This window comes from Bacillus rossius, chromosome 3, assembly GCF_032445375.1.
Source record: "Bacillus rossius redtenbacheri isolate Brsri chromosome 3, Brsri_v3, whole genome shotgun sequence".
In the NCBI taxonomy this organism is placed as follows: Eukaryota; Metazoa; Arthropoda; class Insecta; order Phasmatodea; family Bacillidae; genus Bacillus; species Bacillus rossius.
In genome coordinates, this window is record NC_086332.1 from 74,629,080 (window position 1) to 74,651,112 (window position 22,033).

Sequence of the window (22,033 nt, forward strand, 5' to 3'; positions counted from 1 at the left end):
ACTTTAGAACTGTTTTGATAATATATAACTACATCATGATGGGGCTGACCAGCTACGAGATTACTTAGGTATGTCAGAAACTGACTAAGATCTGTGTGAAAAACACATGCTCAACTGAACGTGTTAGTAAACTATATTGTGATATTAACAAAACCTAAAAATAAACGGGTAAATTTTTTTATTTATTTACTGTATTTATTTAATTTTTAGAACAGTCATTTGAAATAAAATGAAAATAGTATTTAAGTAAGAGCGTGTATTTAATCAGTGATAGTTTGTGCTACAAGTGCCATTGGTTGCCTAGCATCATGAATCTGTTTTGTTACTCACCACACGTCTGTCACTCCCTAAGTGCTCCACGGAACTCTGGAAAATATGTGTGGCCCATTTAAGTACTATCAGTTATTTTATGCCAAACTTATATCTCATATGGTTGCCAGAATGTACCATTCAGAGATCACTTAAAGGTGGTTGGTGTCTGCTGCTGGGTTACTGTGAAACAGCAAATAATATAATGTTGTAGTTTTTTTTTTTTTAAATTTTCTTGATTTTTTATTTATTCATCATATTTTTATAAGTGGCATTCACATTCCATAAGTTTTATTATATAAGTTGTATTTTAGCTCAATAAAATTTGCTTCTTCTGTTTAATAAAAAAAATAATTTCCAATAAAATGCATAATTTGCCTTCAAAATTTATAAATTTAAAATAAAGTAATTGAATTGAAATAAAATGGAGTGGTTTGTAATTCCCGTGATTGCTTTTCTGCCTCATCGGCTTTCCTCAGACCCTGGGCTCCAGGAATGTTTACTTCGCTCGCACTTGGATCTGTCTGTTTCTGATAGGGGTGTGCGAGTGTTTGAAAATTTTAAATTCAAATTTAATAATTTGATTTTATACTCAAAATTTCAAATTTTAACTAATCATTGATTATAGATACTACGTAAGCTTTATTAACTGTCACAGCTGTCCGTCACATCGCACCATAAACTCTTGCTGTTCATATAATGCCATATTTACAGTAATACATCTTCAACATGCTCTTATTTCATTCATATCATTGTAGTCAATAATATTTGATGTTAACATTCACTAACTAAAGTAAAAAAAAAGTTCACTATTGTGTTGTGACCTTGCAAACCCCTGCCCTTAAAAACTTTTCAGAATAATTTTGTGATTGGATATTTCTCAGTAATGCAGTATATCAGCTGGTTGTATAGCTTCAAGGTCATAGTGACCTAGTTTTTCAAACTTATGTTTTGTCATTACTAATATTCTTGTAATTATTTCTGATAATTAGTTATTTTGAGTTAGAAAATCTTTTTAACCGTGTTTTTACTGATTGTCATGACTTTGGATAGATTACTATTAAGTGGGATTTTAATTATTTTATTTAATTTAAATCTTTTTATAGCTAAAATTTTACATATGTGTTTCATAGTGTGTGGGTGACATTTTATTAACATTAATCAGTGGTTTCTTTAAAAGAAAGAAAGATGCCCGATGCCATGGCGACAAAATGGGAGATGATAATTTATCTCACCCCATATTATAGAGAGAGAGACAGAGACAGAGACATTTCCAAGACAGTGGGATAGCTCTCTGACCGGGGAATTATTGTAAGAATAATCTTTGTAGCCAATAGGAAGGAAGCTTTTTCAGGGAAGTACCGAGTTAGTAATTTTTTTTGCGCTGCGCTTTCAAATCATTGTAGTCAATAATATTTGATGTTGCAATTACTCTATTACTAACTAAAATAAAATAAAAAGTTTCACTATGTGTTTATGTTAAGGTAAGTGCACCGGTACTCGTCACTGCTCCAATGGTCGTCACTAGCAACTTCAAATGTAAATAATACAGAAGTAGCTCAATATATCGCCAACTTAAATATTGACAAAAATTTGGTCGACTTTCTAGCTGAAATTACCACAATAGTTTTCTGAACAAACCCTATTTTCAATCAAAAAAAGTCCGTGCATCAAAAGTTTGTAGAGCAGTGAAGATAAATAGGGGAATTCCTATACTAAAACACTAAGGAGGTATGTGCACATTTTTACTTCTAATTCTGTAATTTTTCATGTTTATTCGCGATGTTTTGTGCTGAATGTGTTGGTTAAATGTTCTTGAAGAGGTGAAAGTATTTATTTAAAAAAATTTGTTTTCTTTGTATGATTTAGTTAGGGTGACGAAAACTGGATCATTAAAAACCTTGTATTGCTATTGTTCGTCATACCTGACGAACACTGGTACATTTACTATTTTATTTAAAGTTGTGCTAAGTTACACCCTAGAGTTCTTAAATAATATTGGTTCTTTGTTGTTGATAGGCAAAGTACATTATTATGATCAGATCCAGTAGTCGTCAGCTATGACGACTTCCGATGCATGTGTATGACGACTTCTGGGTCGGAAATTACTTTACTTTATTGATTGCAGAAATTGTGTAGGCATTGTTGTTTAAATTAATTTAGGGGTCATTCGATATATATTTTGACATTAATAAGTAAATTAAACATTATAATGTGTCTCATTCTTTAATTACAGGGCAAAATGCCAAAACGGAAAATACTGTTGTATGAAAAGTCAGCCATGGAAGCTGCTCTTAAAGATGTAGCGAATGGTATGAGTATAAAACGAGCAGCGGAAAAAAAGAGTGTGCCAAGAAACACATTGTCCTATAAACACAAAGGCAAATCGCCCTTGGGTAGGAAGATGGGCCCCGATTCATTTTTAAATTTTACTTCTGATACCGCATAACATGCTATGTTATGTTGCAGCAACGAATCGAGTCGTATTGCGTACGCGTACAGTATGACGTCGCGTAAAAATTAATAAAAAGAATATAAACAATTAACAATATTTCATATTTAAACAGTTTTTGTTAACCAAGAAACAATTAAATCTCATTAGAGCGGCTTTATTATATTATCTCTTTTAAGATAAGAACAAAAAAACGTGAAAATACGCGATAGTGAAAAACAAAAACATACACATTTCTAATTTGTGAAAAAATACTTTGTTACGTTGTTTCTGTTCCAATCTCAAACTTTGTCTACACACATAATACCTTTAATAAACAGTAAAAAAAACTTGGACGAGGAATTTCCAAATTATACTTTACTTAATAAACGTTCTTTGTAACGTAAATTCATCGAATATGCGCGTGCATGCGTAAAACATACGAAAAATGCGAGTAACAAAATGCAGCCGTGTGTAACTTTTCGTTACTCGTTACTAGACGACGCACACGTTACTCAGTACCGAATACGTACGGTTTGCTACAGCTCTATAATATTTTCATGTTAGTTGTGCTGTCCCTCTTTGTTCCGTGATTTAATGAGGATTATTCATTACATTACTAAACGATCTTTATGAATTGCCATTTTGATGTTTAAAATATAGTAAAAAATTAAATTTGAAGCCCAAATTGTACAGTACTATCATTCTGGATCCATGAATTAAAACTAATGCAGCCGAAATCGCACATGACGACTACTGGCATAAACATGTGACGAACACTGGCAAACATGAAAATTTGCATGATGACTACTGGCTCGAAATCACACTTTATTCAAAATTATAAATCTACAAAAATAATTTGTTTTTATCGAAGAGTGTTGGATAGCATTGTAGAGTAAAGTTTGATGTTAAAAACCTACGAGGTTATGTACACAATTTTTTTTTCTAAAACTCTTCTTAGCATGATGACTACTGGTACATTTACCTTAAATTATAAAAATATTTCATATTTGTGAATAATTTAGATCAATTCAAAATTTTACTTAAAATAAAAATGGTGTTCCATGTCCTCACTGTAAGAATGTTGTGATGGCTCCACAGAAAGATATTAATCCTGATATGTAAAAAAAAACCAATATGTGCACTGTAACAAAGAAATAAGAAAAAAAATGTCTTTACAGTCTTAAAGGCTCCAACCATGTTTGAACACAAATGTAGACCATTGTGTCGCTGCTGATGCAAAACATAATATGTGAAAATTATATTTTCAGGAGTTTGTCAAAACTGTACCTAAAATCAATTTGTAGTTTTACAATAATTATATATAATATCAGTTTACTGCATCTGTGCAGGACATTTTTCCTGATCTATCTATATTGGAATTGTAAAGTCATCACACAATTTATATCATTCAAGGTTTTTGAATCTGCAGGGAAGATTGGTTTGTTGTTCTTTTTCCAGCTTTTTGAATCTGAATATCTGTGAAACGATACTGTTTTACATTTGTACGAATATGATCTTGATCCATATTATAGTTTGGCTGATTTTGTTACCTGTGTAACTTGCAGTTGCTCAATTGTGATGTGTAAATTCTGTAGTAATGTATTCACTAGAATATAAGACGCTATCAATTCCAAGGTGCATCTTTCTTTTGATCCTTAAAAGAAATGTTTACCTAGAAATATAAAAAGCTCTTCAATTAGGGAACATGTTTGTAAAAGTTGAAAGTTAACACTGTAAATGTTCTTTTAAGTACAGCATGTCCATAAAAGAATGTCCCAGTTGTAAATTTTAATAGTATCAACTGTAAGCATTTTAGAGTTTTGGTTCAAGTTCACAATTGAATAGTAGGCCTAACTCAAGCACTGTCAGATAGCACATGCGCAAGTACCGCTTTGTTGTTTTCTTGCTTTGCAAAATGGCGATTAGTGTAGGGTTAACCTGTAAGCTTTATTTAACAGGATGAAGCCCCTCCCAATTGGAATCACTTTGTACAAGAGTGGTTGAACATTTAATTCCCTGATCGTTGGATTGGTCGTTATGGTTGAGACAACAGAGCTGTTTTTAGCTGGTTTCCATGTTAACCTGACATAACGCCATACAGATTTTTCCTTGGGAACTTTGATACAAGATCGTGTCTATGTTCCGCCACTACCTAATGATTTGAAGTAGCTTGGCTTCGGGGTTGTAGCCGTGTCCTTGGCGAATAATTCACAGACGTCAGTGAATTATTCACCAAGGACACGGCTACAACCCAGAAGCCAAGCTACTTCAGACAATGGCCACGAAAGCCTGCGAACTTTATTACCTAATGATTTGTTAGAGTTGAGATACAGAATTAAAGAGGCAATTGCTTCCATTACTTCAGACTTGTTAACCAAAGTGTGAGAAGAATTAGTTTTTATGTTGGATGTGTGCCATATATCTAAAGGTGCACATATTGAACATTTGTAAGAAAAACTAGGTTAGTTTACCTTCAATTTGATTTATGATTTGTTGTAAATACATAGTCTAAACTAAACTGTTATACCATTGAAACTGGGACATTCTTTTATGAACATCCTATATTTTGCTAACCCCCTCACATCTGCCCATCAGCCTGTACTGTCGGATATTGCATTTCACATGAAGTGTGCTGGTCGTGTTCCTGAAAAAACACGAGCCTTGCATGCACATCTGTGTAGTTGTGATAATCAGTATTTTATGTTAATGTTGCAGGTCACTAGCCACCCTATTTTTTTGTGCACATTTCTGAATTACTGTCATACGAAATTACTTGCCCTTTTGTTAATATAACAAAAGTTGATGGGTTTGTCTGCAAATATAGGAATAGTATCAAACACCCAATAAATAGTTACATCTAAGAATGAAATGAATTTGGCAAATAGAGGATGCAGTCCATTTTCAGAAGATGCAAAAGCCACAAGATTAGTCTGTATTAGAATAGAGAAAATTTTGTGTAACAGTAATTATGTAAATTTATGAATAACAATGTGTCTGCAGGTCACGAAAATCACGAAAGTTCTGAAAAAGTCCTGAAATAAACAATGATAAAGTTGGAAGTCACAAAATTTAAATTCCCAGCTGTCATTTGCTAACTTGGAATTATTTTTTATCACCTCAATTCAGTTTATAGTCTCATATTTAAGAAAAATATTTGGAAAATTTCCACTTAAATCATGTTATAATTATCCTTGAAAAGGTTATAGCTTTGAACATCAAAATTGGTACTTTCCTGCAATTAGATCCATTTTTTATTATGTTAATTTTTGGTTATTATATACAAAAAATTAACTTGTGATAAAAATATTTGTAACAATTTAAATAATGTCCAGCTGCTGTTATTGTTGTTGATACAGAGACACCAGTGTTGCTTCTATCAGCGTGTGCAAGCAGGTAAATGTTTGGAAACATGCACGCCAGGACCTTTCAGGGCGCATCACCATCGACTTCAGGAACCCCGAAGCCCTGCACGCCCTCACCACAACGCTCCTGCAGAGGGACTTTGGGCTGGAAGTGGAGATGCCGCTGGACCGTCTGATCCCGACCGTGCCGTCTCGACTCAACTACGTGCTCTGGGTGGAGGACTTGCTGCGGGCGGCGGGGGTCAGCGCCGACACGCCGGTCCACGGCATCGACATAGGTACTGCCATCTGCTGGACCCTGTCAGTCAGTCCGTGGGTACAAGGACTCGGCTGTCGGTAGGAGTTGTGTAAAGGTTTAGCTTAAATGATAAAATTAATGTGAAATTTTAAATAAACCTTGGTGCGGGAGCTTTCAGCTTCACCGTGAGATTATTGACTTCATGGTCAAAATGCAGTAAATTCATCAGTGAGACAAATGGATAGAATGTAGATTATAACACCATGTGTAAGCAAACATACATGAAGCATGATGTAAACATAGGTGTATCACACAATAATAAATATTGTCTTAGCCAGCAAAACAAATTACGTACTTTTTTTTTCCAAAGTGTGTACAATAATAAACACGTTTTTAGCCAACACCCTTGAGTTGGTGCAAAAAGGCATGCCGAAACATTAGGCGTGTCATTATTTCCACAGATATGTCTTGGATCTAGTTTTTTTTTTCCAATGAACAAACATACTTACTATAAATACACAATAGTTCCACTGCCATAAGTCCTTGAAGCTTTTAATCTCCCAGCTTGAATTTTTCTAGATATATTTTTTTCCCAATAAAACTTGTCAAAACGTGAGCAATTTTATTGAGGTAGAAATATTTTGATACTTTTTGTATTGTTTCTTTAACACTTGTAACTATAAGAGAACATCGTAGCATTAATTGTTACTAGGGGATGGATAGTTGATTAACCAAATTTAAGATTTTGCTACCTACTACTGTCAAACTGATGGCGATACTTGTTGCCAACTGATCAAGCGTGCTGTCTGCAGCCGTGACACGATAATGATATTGGTTACATCATACATTTTTTTCTCATAAGAGAACATTAACAACATCATTTAATACTTTAAAAAAACTTAAATGGAAAATTAAAGGTTAGCTTTTAGTCTCCGGTGATGAGTAGGCTCGTCACTTTTATGTTCATTGTGTTCTTGAAAATTTTGTTCACAGGCTGAAGTTTTTTCATATACAGGTGAGTCCCGCTAATCTGAAACGATTGGGGTGGGGACCTGTTCGGATTGCCATATTTTTGGATTAGCAGAATAATTACTGTAATTCAACAGCATGTAGTTAAATACATCTCTATAAGCATTAAGTTGCATTAAATTATCATGTTACATAACCTATAACACTTTTAAAAGCACAAAATCACTAAATGTGTTGATAATTTGGTCAAGACATCAAAAATAATTAAAAAAAATTAAATATTTAAAAATAATTTTATCTTAAACTTGTTTAGACTACCTGGATTTTAGGGTTAGTGAAGTTTGGATTAGCAGGACCTCACTGTACTCATAATTTTTTTATAGGGCAGTAATAGGTTAGAGCTCTTTACATATCATAAATATTTCAATATGATCAAGTGAGAAGCAATGCAGGCAAGCAGGTAGCGACTATAATACTTTTTTTTTTGTTTGTTCATAGGTAGCTGGTATATGAAATGTTACGTCGCGGGTATGAAGTTGTGATTTGTCTGCCTGTAACAGCTGAACGCAAAACATGTGGTAGTTTGGCATGTTTTTTGCATAGGTACTGGGGCTTCTTGCATCTATTCCCTGTTGGCCGCAAAGAGCAAGGGCTGGCATATGCTGGCCACTGACATGGACGCAGACAGCTACAAGTGCGCTGAAGAGAATGTGCGCATTAATAAACTGGAGCATCTCGTACAAGGTTTGAATTACATAATCATTACCATAGCTGTTCATGATACAGGTGCTACTGATAACCTTTAAAATTAAGTTTAGAATTAGAACATTTTTTTTTTAATGCAGAAGGGCAAGATAAGGCAATGGCGTATTCAGAGAGTAATGAAGAGTAGCGTAATGAAAAAAGTTTGTAGCTCAGAGCATTGTGGAAAGTGTAGTAATCGGGAAGAGTGTGTTGTACTGCATTATTGTTTGGTGCCATGTTTGTCCCACTTCCACTTCTAAGGTGACAACGAGCAATTGGGAGTCTATTGCGCATTGCACATATTCTGAAGCCTTGTAACACTACTAGAAACTATATTTCAAGGTTTATACTAATTTTAAAGCACATAACTTGTAATTTTACAGTACTGGCATTAACAATAAAACCCCTGGGGTCGTGAGTGTACCGTGTTTTATCACATAATCGCCGCACATTTTATACTAAAATGAAGTTTTAAAAGTAGGAGTGCGATATTTATGCGAGAAAAAAATTTTTTGTTATGTAAAATTATTCATAAAAAAAAACATTTTTGGAAAGTACGTATTTAAAAGTGAAGTATAAAAGAGCATGCCAAACAATTAAAATTAATGTCATGCAACAAAAACCTTTCTTCAACTTTAAATAGAAAAACAAAATCTGTGACCTGAATGTGAGCCTGAACAAACGCATAACTATCGTCGTAGTACACACTTACCACGAAAGAGTGCTGGCCATCAGATGTAGTTAACTCGGCACTCGACAGAGAGCGCACGTTGCATGCAATCGGCAAGATATCAATATTCGACTATGTGTGTGCGTTCTATATGGGAAGCAACATAACCAAACATGAATGATGCCAACTAGCGCTGGCTACATTTTTGTAAATGGTACACTGCGGTGACGCAGACGAACAAATAAAGGTTTAAAAGAAAATTTACACATTAGACAACTTCGTATTGCTGTTAATTAAATAAGTAAGTGGTAATGTCCGAGTAAATATTAGATTTCTACTTTAAAATACATCGTTTTATATGGAAAAAATACCCACACAATGCGCTCTGAATCTAATAGCGGGACTAAAAACATCATGTAATGTTTACGCGAGAGATTTTTTTAATCCAAATTTTGATGCCCTTAAATATGGGTGCGACAATTATGCGCGTGCGATGATTATGCGATAAAAAAAAGTATGTATCCTATTTTATCTATCAAGTTATTTGCTGAAAATACGATGGCCAGGACTTAGAATTACAACCAGTCTGTGAAGTTTCACTTCTAATGCCTGTGGCGGCCATGTGTTTAGTGCGGATAAAAGTACATACCATTTTCTTAAATCGGTTGTATATTTACTCATTATTTTTATTTTATTTATAGATGGCAATATGCTTGGAAATGATAGACAGTTTTCTATGGCTTTCTGAATACCTGGTAAAATGCATGAAATGTCAGTTGTTAGATTTTATCATTATTGCAGAGTAGAGTTGATCATATACTTTAATGTACATAAAATGATAGGTAGGTTAAATGATTGGTTGTTTCCTGAATTGAACCAGTTCGTACTGACAATCATTGATTAACAAATTTTGTAATGGTTTCATAGTAATGAAACATGATTTTGTTAATATATGCTCTATTAGTGATTCAGTTGAATATATTTAATTAGGTACATGAAAACTTAGCATCATAACTACTACAGTGAAACCTCTATCCATCGTTTTTCAAAGGACCAGCAGAAAAAAACAATGCATGCAGGAAAACAATAGATGTGGGATTTGTTTACTGACCTCGGTAAATGTATGCATAAGCAATGGTTTCCAAGCTTATTATACATAAAATCAAAAATCAAAAAATTTAAATAATAGTAATCATTTGTTAAATCAGTTTTACTTTAAATTAAGCAGATCACTAATTTCAAAATACATGTGTACATAAATTAACACAATTCACAAATTGAACAAAACAAAATATTAACAACAAACAGATTTAAAAAAATTAGGAATTTCTGAAATTTTACATTATGTATACGTCTTGCAAGTTCCATAATATATATTACAGTTTACTTTACATACCTCAAATGTATGTATGTAGCTATGTACATATATTAAAGCACAAAAATATTACATAGTTCGGAAATTAGATTCCCTACCAGTCTTTCTTTTTTTACTTGATAGGCCGTATTTGCTGACCTGCGCACGTATTTCTTCACGTTTGTTGAAGACCGAATTTAGTGTAGAAGGTGGAATTCCGAGACGTTTAGCAACATCACTCTCTTCTCGCCAGGATTATTCTCCACTTCTTCGACGATCTTTAACCTCTCGTCTAGTGTTCTTACTTTTATCGGTCGGGGGCCATCACCAGGGTCACAATAAAAACGTTAAAATATATTTAATGTAGCTGCTGAATACTTTCAAACGCACCGTATTTTCACGTGACCACGTGCCAAAAAATGTTTAATGGTACATACATAAAACAAAACAGAAATGAATTAGACCAAAGATGACGAGATACATAAAAAAAATGTGCGTAGTGTTGCCAACAAGACAAAAATACCGCCCGAGCTATGAGGTAAAAGCGTAACTATCGATTGTAGAAGTACATTAGCCGCCACCTTCAGTTGTTCAACGATCAATACAAGAAAAACAAAGGGCGCGTTCCAACATTTTGAGCGTCAATACGGGAAAAACAAACATTCAAAAACGACACAAACGGGATTATTTAACGTTGTTTATGTGGGCTTATTGAAGGGACCAGAATAAACAAACCATTGATACGAAAAAATGTTAGATGCGGGATCCATGCATCGAGGTTACTCTGTGGCGCATGTGAAATATGATGAAGTATACTGCACATGTGGGATGTATAACAGTGTGTTTATCAAGATATGTCTTAATATTCTCAAGTGGCCTTACAATCCGAAGCATTATTATGTTGTTTGGATGCAATCTAATGTCCTCAGGTAGTTTTGTACTTCGTGATCATGACATTAGAAGTTATGATAACATTTCAAAATTAAAATTTATAGCTTGAAATATTTATTTTTTAATTTTTATTGTCAGTAGAAGATTTGGTTGCATCCAAGCATAAACTAAACTCTCCTGCTACCAGTTACTACTCAAGTTGCGATGACAGGCTCATGCTGTGCGAATATCTAGCAAGTCTGTGGACAGATGAATAGTACAATAGTTACAAAATTGTCAGCAGTTTTTCAGTGTTGTGGTGAAGAACATTGATTGTGGTTGAACCCTAATATGTCAGGAATTTGTGTTCTGTATTTTTGCTGGCCCACTAGTCACTTTTATTTTGAAACTATCGCCGTAATAGTTTCAATTTAAACATGCAAATCAACTTCTTACAAAAAATTTCTTATAGAATCTCCTTTCTTTTCAGTTACAAGATAAACTGTATGTAAAAATTTGTATTACATACTGTGATGATATTATTTTCCACTAAAGTTTTTAAATCATGGACAGAAAACAGTAAATGTTTTGCTTTTAAAGGTATCATTCATGTTGCTTAAAAATGCAGAAGTATTCAATTTCTTCTCTAGCTTAATCTAAGCTAGTATATAATGTAGATGTGTAATTTTATTTTGCATTTTGCATTTATTTTGCATACCCTCTTTTATCGCATAATCGTCGTACTCGCGTAATCGTCACACCCATATTTTAGGGCGTCAAAATTTGGATAAAAAAAACCTCTCGCGTAAATGTATGATGTTTTTGGTCCCGCTATTGGATTCTGAGCGCTTTGTGTGGGTATTTTTTTTCGTTTAAAACAATGTATTTTAAATAGAAATCTAATATTTATTCGGACATTACTACTTATTTAATTAACGGAAATACAAAGTTGTTTGACGTGTAAATTATCTTTTAAAGACATTTTAAACGTTATAACCTTCATCTGTTCATCAGCATCGCCGCGGTGTACCGCGTACAGAACTGTGGCCAGCGCTCGTTGCAATCATTAATGTTTGGTTATGTTGCTTTCCGTAAAGAGCACGCGAACGTAGCTTAATATCGATATCTCGCCGATTGCATACAACGCGCTCTCTGTCGAGTGCCGAGTTAACTACATCTGATGACCCGCACTCTTTCTTGGTGTGTACTACGGCGATAGTTATGCGTTCGTTCTGCTTGCATTTGGATCACAGATGTTTTTCTATTAAAGTTGAAAGGTTTTTGGTGTATGACTTATTAATTTATATTGTTGGTGTGCTCTTTTATACTTCACTCTTTAAATAAAAGTACTTTCCATGAATGGGTTTTGATTTTATGAACATCTTTATTAAACAAAAAAATTTTTTCCTCATAATCGTTACACCCCTATTTTTCAAACTTGATTTTAGAAAAAATGTGTGACGATTATGCGAGAAAACACGGTATTAAGTGAATCTCTGTTGGAGGTAATTTTCCATATTATAACCTGTTTAATATTTTACTTTCATTTGGGTCCCTTAACCTTATTTTATATTTTATTTTATATATATTATATTTATATATTTAATTAAATTATATTTATATATTATATTAAATTATTTTTATTATGTTATATGAGGGTGGACCCGAAAAAAACTGGACTAATAGTTTGCTGTCATTCATAGACGTACCGTGTATTCTCGCATAATCGTCACACATTTTATTCTAAAATCAAGTTTGAAAAGTAGGGGTGCGACGATTATGTGGGGAAAAAAATTTTTGTTAGATAAAACAATTCATAAAAACAAAACCCATTCATGGAAAGTATGTTTATTTAAAAAGTAAAGTATAAAAGAGCATGCGAAACAATTTAAGTTAATAAGTCATGCAACAAAAATCTTTCTTCAACTTTAAATAGAAAAACTAAATCTGTGATCCAAATGCAAGCCGAATGAACACGTAACTATCGTAGTACACCCACGAAAGAGTGTGGGCCATTAGATGTAGTTAACTCGGCAATAGATAGAGAGCGCGCGTTGCATGCAATCGGCGAGGTATCGATATTCGACTACATGTGCGCGCTCTATACGGGAAGCGACATAACCAATCTAGTCAACTAGTGCTGGCTACATTTTTTAAGCGGTACACCGCGGCGACCAGACGAACAGATGAATGTTATAACGTTTAAAAATTCTTTAAAAGAAAATTTACACGTCAGACAACTTTGTATTTCCGTTAATTAAATAAGTAAGTGGTAATGTCCGAATGAATATTAAATTTATATTTTAAAATACATTGTTTTATATGGAAAAAATACCCATACAAAGTGCTGGGTATCTAATAGCAAGACCAAAAACATCATCCAAGTTTACGCGAGATGTTTTTTTTAACCAAATTTTGACGCCCTAAAATATGGGTGCAACGATTATGCGAGTGCGATGATTATGCAATAAAAGAGGGTAGTAGCAAATTTTCCTGATAAATGGAGTTAGTAGATACCTGCACTAAACAGCTGCCCAGATATAGGGGGAAAAGTTAAATCTGAACCGTCTCTCTTATCGCTGCGCGCATGGGCTGCCTTCCCCTTTACTGCCCCTTAGCGCAACGACAGTGTCTGGAGGGGAAGGCGTGGCGACCCCTCCAAATCAAGGCGATGGAATGTCAGCCCGTCTTACACGAACGCGACACAAGGGTTATAACGCATGAACTGCATCATGTAATCACAACTGGAAAATACACTACATCGTTAACCCATGTCCAAATCATTCAAACACATACATATTTACAAAAATAAATCAAGTTAACAGAACATCAGTATGCTAACAGTTACGCTATTTGTTTGCAGTCATAAAAAACCTCTCTGTGAAAAAACTATATTATCATAAACAAAAATGCTGCATGTGTTAAATTACTCTTTCTTTGAAGGCTTGGTTATCAAATTATCATTTGGTTAAGTGTTCTGTAAAAATAGCATTTTCTTAAAGGTAAAATACAGAACATTTGCGTTTTGTCACTACTTTTTCCGTCACTAATGTTCGACGCAAAACCGCGTGTTGATTATAGATACATAATTTTAAGATGCCAACGTAATATTTTAATAGTTAGATAGTTATTATAGTATGTTATTTACCTAATCTGAGTCTGATGTGAAGCTGGCATTTTCCATTTCACTAGAGGAATCTTCGTCTGTAGATTCTTCAAGATTAACAATAATCTTATCTATTTCAGTATCTAATAACCTATCACTATTCCAGTATTCATTCTCAATTTTTTCCACATGCCGGCAGCATTATTTCCATTGCTCTTTAGAGTAGCTACTAAACAGCTGTTCACATAATGTCTTCTTGTCTTCGAGTGAGGATGATATTTCTTCACACACTTTTCCTTTAATATATCCCCACACTAGCTCAATCGGATTGAGGTCCGGATGATAGGGTGGAAGCCTGATTACTTCGTGGAGTTCATTTTAATGATTTCGTCAATTTTGTAAGTTTTGGAAGTGGGCACTTGTTTCGCAAGTAATAGTAGGTTGGCTTTTGTTAGGTCAGAGGAGAAAGTTACGTTGTTTATTTTTAGCCACTCTTGAATCACTTGTTTGGTGTTAGCGGAAGTCGGCTTCTTATTTGTCTGTACATTGTGATAACTTGCATTGTCGAGAACAATGACGGAGTTTTCAGGCAAATTTGGAAGCAGTTTATGTGTAACCCAATTTGGAAAGGTTTTCCAAAATTCATGTCATTATGATAATCTCCCGTTTTTTGTTTTGACCGGAATATCAACAATGCATTCTGTACAAATCCCTCCTCTCCTCCTGCATTCACAATTATTAAACGCTGGCCTTTCCCGATTGGCTCTGTAACACCCAGCTCATTGTCCGATTGCCAACAAGAACTAACGCTGTGGGTAGCATGGATGTACGTTTCATCTACATAAACGATTGAACGACCATCGCTTCGAAACTTGCGCATTTCTTGTAGGAAACGCCCCCTCCATGCTGCTATATCAGGCTTCTTAATCAAAATCCTTCTCCTTGACTGACACTTCGTCCAACGGAATCCCAGTCTCTTTAACAGTTTTCTCAAAAATTCTTTACTGCAGTCCAAAACCCATCATCTCGCAAAGCCGTCTTTAATTTATTTAAAGTTGGAACAGTTTTCCTGACAGTGTAAAATTCATGCACTTTTCTCCTCACAGCACCACATGTAAAATCGTCGACTTCTAACCGTTTTTTGCGTTCTTTTTTTTTTGCCAGTAGGTGTTGAAAAGTTCAGACCAATTTTACTTTTTACTTTCCCCTCAGCCAAAATCCTTTTAACCGTTGATTCAGACACACCCGTCGCAGCACTTGTCACTTCAGTAACATTGTATTTTAAACCGTACAGCAACTTCTTTTCTTTCAGATGCGTCGCAACGTTGTATACAATTTCACGTGCCTGTCCTCGCAAGGGTCGTCCTGGAATAAGGTTCAACTTAATTCCAGAGGTTGATGGGATAGGCTCGCTTGTTGTACCGTGTAACCCAGGTCCCGGCTGACGCGCTGACGCAATCCTCACGCTGCCGAGTGAAGCGCGGAACTCACCCCCTCCACTTCCCCTGGCGACTATCACGTGACGGTAGTGTGCGTCAGGCCACGAATTGGGGTCTGCGCAGGTTCACAAGTATCTTGCCGGGCTATAGTGTCAGTTTTAAAGTTAAAATTTGATTGTAGTATTGTTTTTCTCTTAATGTTCTCGTGTTTCGCCTGCAAAGTCGTTATGGCAGATTTAAAAGAACAAAGAGTGTGTTTAAAATTTTGTTTCCTCCTTGAAAAATCAGCAACAGGAGCTTACTAAGTTCATCAATAGGCTTTCAAAGAGGATGCTATGAGCCGCACACAAGTTTTAGATTGGTTTGGGCACTTTAAAAGTTTTAAGACGTTTGCGAGAGGATGTGCGGAGGAAATACCTATAACTTTGGCGATCAGGTGACTGGTTTATTCATCACGACAACGCCCCCGTACACACGGCCTTGCGAGTGAACCGCTATTTGGCCTCTCAGGGGTAGTCTGTCGTTCCCCACCCTCCGTATTTGCTAAATCTAGCCCTGTGTGACTTTTTCCTTTTCCCAAAAATGAAAAAAAAAAAAAAATCTAAAAGGGAAGCATATTGATGATGTGTAGGTAGTAAAAAACTGCTTTGCTAAGGACACTGGATGATATCAAAGTTTAAAAGTTCCAGAGGTGCTTCAAACTGTAGGAAAAAAGTCTTGGCATGTGCATCACATCTAATGGAGAGTACTTTGAAGCAGACTGAAGGAATTTTGTAAAAAGGTAATGAATATATTTTGTATGACAAAATTAATTTTTTTTAGGTCATCCCTCGTATTTAGATATCATCACAGGCCAACAATATTTTTAATGCCGAGGTATTTGGAGCTGATTTCATATGAATTTGGTGCCCTGAATTCAAATATGGCATTAGTTTTTGTCTAGGAGGTCAAATTTCTAGGATATACTTTTAGTGAAATGTATGTTTTACGTTACTTTAGATTAAATCCATGAATAAAATCTAAAAATTAATCATGAAAATCGTATTATTAAATTACACAAATATTATTACATTATACAAAAATTATTAGTATGTATATACTAATATTATTATACATATGTACAAAGATAGTACCAAGTCATCGATGAAACCATCTAGTCACTCCACACTTCAGAAGCTTCTTTTTAGTGAACTTCTTGAATATATCTTGGAACAGTCCCTTTTTAAACTCCAGCAATAATCTGCCATCATGTGCATATTCTATCTTCCTTGATAGCGGTCTTCCATAATTGTAATATTTTGATGAAATCTTTCACCTTGCTCCTCACTGCTGTCTCCTATATTTATAAGGTAGCTGTGTAAATAGTGCATCTTGATATTCATGTTGCACCCAAGGGATTTGAAATTTTTAAGTACCTATATTGTTTAACAGTTCAACACGGTTTTCTGCTTTCCGTTGGCCTAGAAAATTTCTGACAATTGCAACAAATGAAGTCCACCATTTTTGCTCAGACTCATTCTTGGAATTTACAAAGGCTTGGTTCTTAAATTATTTTCTTATATTTGGGCCGTTAAAAATTCCTGCTTTAATTTTTTCCTTACTCAAGTGAAGCATTTTTCTCCCTATAAATGCAAAGCATGATTGTTATTATCAAGAGCCTTTACAAATTGCTTCAAAAGGCCCAGCTTGATATGCAATGGAAAAAAAGTATCCATGATAAGCTCTCTTTACATGGTCACTAACAGTCTTTCTGTTATCTTTTAATGTGTATTCTCCACATACCCTCTTTTATCGCATAATCATCGCATTCGCTTAATCGTCGCACCCATATTTTAGGGCGTCAAAACTTGGATAAAAATAAACCTCTCGCGTAAACGTCGCATGATGTTTTTGGTCCCGCTATTAGATTCTGAGCGCTTTGTTTAGTTATTTTTTCCATACAAAGAATGTATTTTAAAATAGAAATCTAATATTTATTCGGACATTACCACTTATTTAGTTAACGGAAATACGAAGTAGTCTGACGTGTAAATTATCTTTTAAAGACTTTTTAAATGTTATAACCTTCATCTGTTCGTCAGCATCGCCGCGGTGTACCGCTTACAAAAATGTAGCCAGCGCTCGTTGCAATCATTAATGATTGGCTATGTTGCTTCCTGTATCAGGTGCTGAGTTAACTACATTTGATAGCCTGCACTCTTTCATGTTGTGTACTATGGTAGTTACACGTTCGTTTTGCTTGCATTTGGATCATAGATGTTTATCTATTTAAATTTAAATAAACGTACTTTCCATTAATGTGTTTTGTTTTTATGAATAACTTTATCTAACAAAAAAAAATTTTTCCGCATAATCGTCGCACCCCTACTTTTCAAACTTGATTTTAGAATAAAATGTGTGACGATTATACGAGAAAACACGGTATTTAGCAAAACACATTAAGATGATTTACACAACTTCTTCTACTGGAACTCATTGTTTATCAACTTCTATCTATCCTGCATGGCTAAAAATCACAAACCGACTCAAATTTAGTTGTGTTGAAAAGAAGGATGGTATTCCCATCCCGGGGTATCCCAGTGACGAAGTGGGAATTCCTAGCCTGGAGTATCCCTGTGACGAAGTGGCTTGAGTCAAACAGGTGGTTTTACTTCTTTTTTCACACTTATCTCAAAAAGTAGAGCTGATAGAAAAAATATATAATTTTATGTTTAGATTAAGTGCACCAAATATAGATATCATCAGTTCCAAAATCATAGGCACCAAATATATTTTTTTTTGTTGGCCTGTGTTATATAAATTGATTTAATATTTTATTTTATATTTTACTTCCACAAATGCTCCACTGTGCTAAGTTATAGCGATCCTGCTGTGTTCAACCTGTACTGTGTTTTACGTATCACTTAAGCACCCAAGGCTATGTGAGCGGGTCGACTAGTTGCACAGTGGCATGAGGTGTTACACTCGGGGGAACCAGGTTGCGAGGAAGCATGGTGGCTGTGTGCCGACAGTGAAGCTCGTTGACGCGACGGTGCTGCTGAAAGGTGTGGTGGCGGAGGGCCAGCAGTACGACTTCTGCATGTGCAACCCGCCGTTCTTCAGCAGCGAGGAGGAGTTGGGGGCAGAGACCAAGTCGCGGTCCCCCGCCCGCCCCCCACCCCGTGGTGCTCGCACTGGCTCCCCCAGTGATGTGGTCGTGTCCGGAGGGGAGGTTGCGTTCGTAAGCAACATGGTGCGCGAGAGCAAGGAGCTGGGGACTACTATCAGGTACCATCTTCTGGGATCACATCAGCGAGTGTGACCTTCGGCTGCTTGTGTGATGAAATGTATTTGTGTGTCTGTTACATCTGCTGGCAATTTTAGCAGCATAAATATGTGCATAATTACTATGGCAATAGTTACTTAATTTAGTATCTACTTAATCAAATATATGTATTACACATAGTCAAATCTTACAGCTGTCAGCATGGGTTTAATGTCCTCCAATACTGCACTAATTTTTTCTTCTCAATATTATCAGTAGTACTGTGCCACCAATTAGTATTTTTGGCACAAATATAAATTTGAATTTTTGAAAAATAATTTTGCCAGTCATTTTTTGCTGCAATAACTGAAACTTTTTCCGCCTCCTGTGCACTCCTGTTTAATCTTTGTCAGACCTGTCTCCCCAATCGTTCCCAGTATAAATATAATTTTGCCTACCATCTAATGACCCAGCAAGTGCTATCGTCTTATCCCCGCCTTTAGCACACGTCCGTCGCCTGTAATTCTCCTCCGAGCCGTGACAAGAAGTGCTATGTCCTGCAAGCTATTAGAGCAGCTAGGTTCTGAGAGCCAGCCTTACGCGAGCGATTTCAGGCACACCCACGGCTCGTCTTAACTTACGTTTCGGCACGTCGCTGGCTTAATTTCCCACTGGCAGCAGCACATTTTCCATCACCCCCCCTCCTCATCCTTTCCAGTGAACCGGGGCCAGTTCAATGGCCGGGCGTCAACCCCGAGCCAATCTCGAGGCCACGACTCCAGTCTCAGAATGTTTCGCCTCTGCCCTCTAGCGGCAGAGTTGCGTGTTATTTCCCCTGGGTGTTTGAATGTCTGCTAAATGCCTGCCCCCTGGCATCTCACCCAACAAATAGTGCCCCGTAGTTCATTTTGAAGCCACCAGAACGCTGCACTAGTCCCCCCCATAAGCCCAATGCTTTAGCAGTCGCCTTGTGTGAGTCGATCTCTCCTTGTTTCGGACACCCCTCAGTCGGTCGCGCTGACATCGGCCAGTACCACCAACTACGAGATATCAAAGTTAGTATTTCTCGACCACTCCCTCGGAAATCTTCAGAACCTTTCGGTCCAGAAGCCGAAGCCGCCTCCTTTATTTTGATTGACTTCGTCTTTTAATTACGATTCACTGCCACCCCAAACTTACTGCGCGCCGCGACAGCAGACTGACCACACTGTATCGTCGGCGAGCCACACATCAAGACTTCTCTCCGGTTGTTGTTTAAAGATGTAATCAGCTAGACAAGGGATGTGATCCCCACAACTTTAGTAATTAGTAATTAGTCAGTCTACGTACCTCGTAGAAGTAGTCATGCTTCGTTAATAATACTTCATAATATTTTCTCTCTTTTGAATCATGGAAACGTCCATGACAACCGCGTGTTCGCGAACTCCGCACTCTGGCTGATGCTAGAAGCCATCTCCCTGTATGGTGAGTTTTTGACAAACCTTATTCCCCGACCACAATCATCTATGTTAGTAGGCATTTTCTGCATATTTTGCTAACTGTCTGTGATCATGTTCTGATCATGTTCGATTAGGACCTGTTCACAGACAGGGTCCAAGGGCCTAACACCACCACCCTCGAGTCCTTCCTCCAGCAATCAGGACGCCTCGTTAGCAGCTCAACTTCGGACAGCGAACGTCAAACCTCCAGTCTTTCAGTTTTGTTTATATCTTCAAAATAACATTAAATCACGACGTTGATAAGATCGAAACACCAGAAATTTTCTTTCAGGTCTTTAATTGCTCTATGCGTAGTGGGATTGTATAAAACTTAACCTGTTTGTTGTTTCTGATTCTACTTTAATTAGGTCCAATGATTAATGGTATTTTTCTAATCAGGGTTGGCCCATTCTTTAGATAATGTAATTTTAAATCCATGTTGATGTAATTTAATAATTTTAATATATTTGTCAATCAATTTATCAAGTTTATTATTCTATGTGAAAGTAATCAAAAGTTAAATAAACATGAAGGTACTTATATCTAGACTAAGGGCGCGGTTACACGGGAGTCTGAACTACTTCAGGTGAACATGTTCAGCTGTTGAGTGCAGTTACACACAGTCTGAACATGTTTCGTTTGAGGCCATTTCCCATTTAACTTAAACAGGTTGGCAAAGTAGTTCAGATCGACATATCTTCTACATTAGCCTCTGATTGGCTGTTTAGAATATAAACAGTCCTTTGCAGAAATCCAAGATGGAAAGTATCCTGGCACAAGTAGAGTAATATTTTACCGAATGCAACAAAAAAAAACAGGTAATTATACTACTTTTTTAAAATTGATCCTGACATTAATTATCTTAAAACTGAGATAGGTACTCTCACTCAAAAATAATAAAAAATAAGTTTAAAAAATTTTACTGTGTATGTTGTTTGAATTCCCGATTTGTAAAAAAAAATATTGAGTAATATGAAAACACATTAAATTTCTGCTGATAATACTGTATAAACAAGTGAGAAAATCCCGCGTTTTCTGGATACAAAATAGAGAAGATCAACAACAGTCATTCGTTAACAGTAGACAATCGGTTTTAGAGCTGAACACACTTTTCAGCAACTACCGTGTAACCGTACACTTTCGCGTTTGTAAACGTCTTTACTTAAACATGTTCACCTGAAGTAGTTCAGGGTCCCGTGTAACCGCGCCCTAAATCATTATTTTGCCTTTTGAAACTAAAAGATCCACCAGTTACACAAGTCATCAAGAGAGAGTGAAGTGTAACAAAACGATAGCAGAGCTTAGGTTTACTCTTTACTCTGTTATTACTATGTGTAACAGTACATCGTATATGTATTATATTATAATCTGTTTTCTTATTCTTTAGTGTGTGTCTGCATCCTTACTTTTTATCCTCTTCTCATTTTTCTAACTCTAAGTTTGCAAACCTAGAGTGCATAGTCATTCATTAGCTAGTGTATTGACGGGGTAGAAATTTTGGGGTGTACCTTAGGATAGAGATAGCACCCACCAAACTAATGGCACTCTTTATTTGGTGCCCAAATTAGACTCTTGTGAAATGAGTTTCTGAGCTGAGGTGCAATAGATAAGGGCTGGAAAATTTAGTATATTTGCAATAGATGCTATTTTTTTTTGCTAATTTCCTCTTCAGTTGCTCTTTTTTTTTTTTTTTTTTTTGCTAATTTCCACTTCAGATGCTATTTTTTTTTTCCTAATTTCCAACATAATTGCTATTTTAACTAATTTTCAAAATAAATGCTTTCATAGCTAAATTAGTTAAAAATAACATTCACTT

General features: G+C 35.8%; 1 protein-coding gene across 2 annotated transcripts in view; it reads left to right on the plus strand.

Annotated features, from left to right (window-relative positions):
- LOC134530905 (U6 small nuclear RNA (adenine-(43)-N(6))-methyltransferase) overlaps window positions 1-22,033 on the plus strand; it is a 31,895-nt gene that overhangs the window by 5,879 nt on the left and 3,983 nt on the right. For both annotated transcript variants that reach the window (XM_063366205.1, XM_063366204.1), the window contains exons 3-5: window positions 6,164-6,383; window positions 7,916-8,056; window positions 18,507-18,762. In XM_063366205.1, coding sequence (XP_063222275.1) covers window positions 6,164-6,383; window positions 7,916-8,056; window positions 18,507-18,762 — 617 coding nt within the window. The remainder of the gene's footprint in view (window positions 1-6,163; window positions 6,384-7,915; window positions 8,057-18,506; window positions 18,763-22,033) is intronic.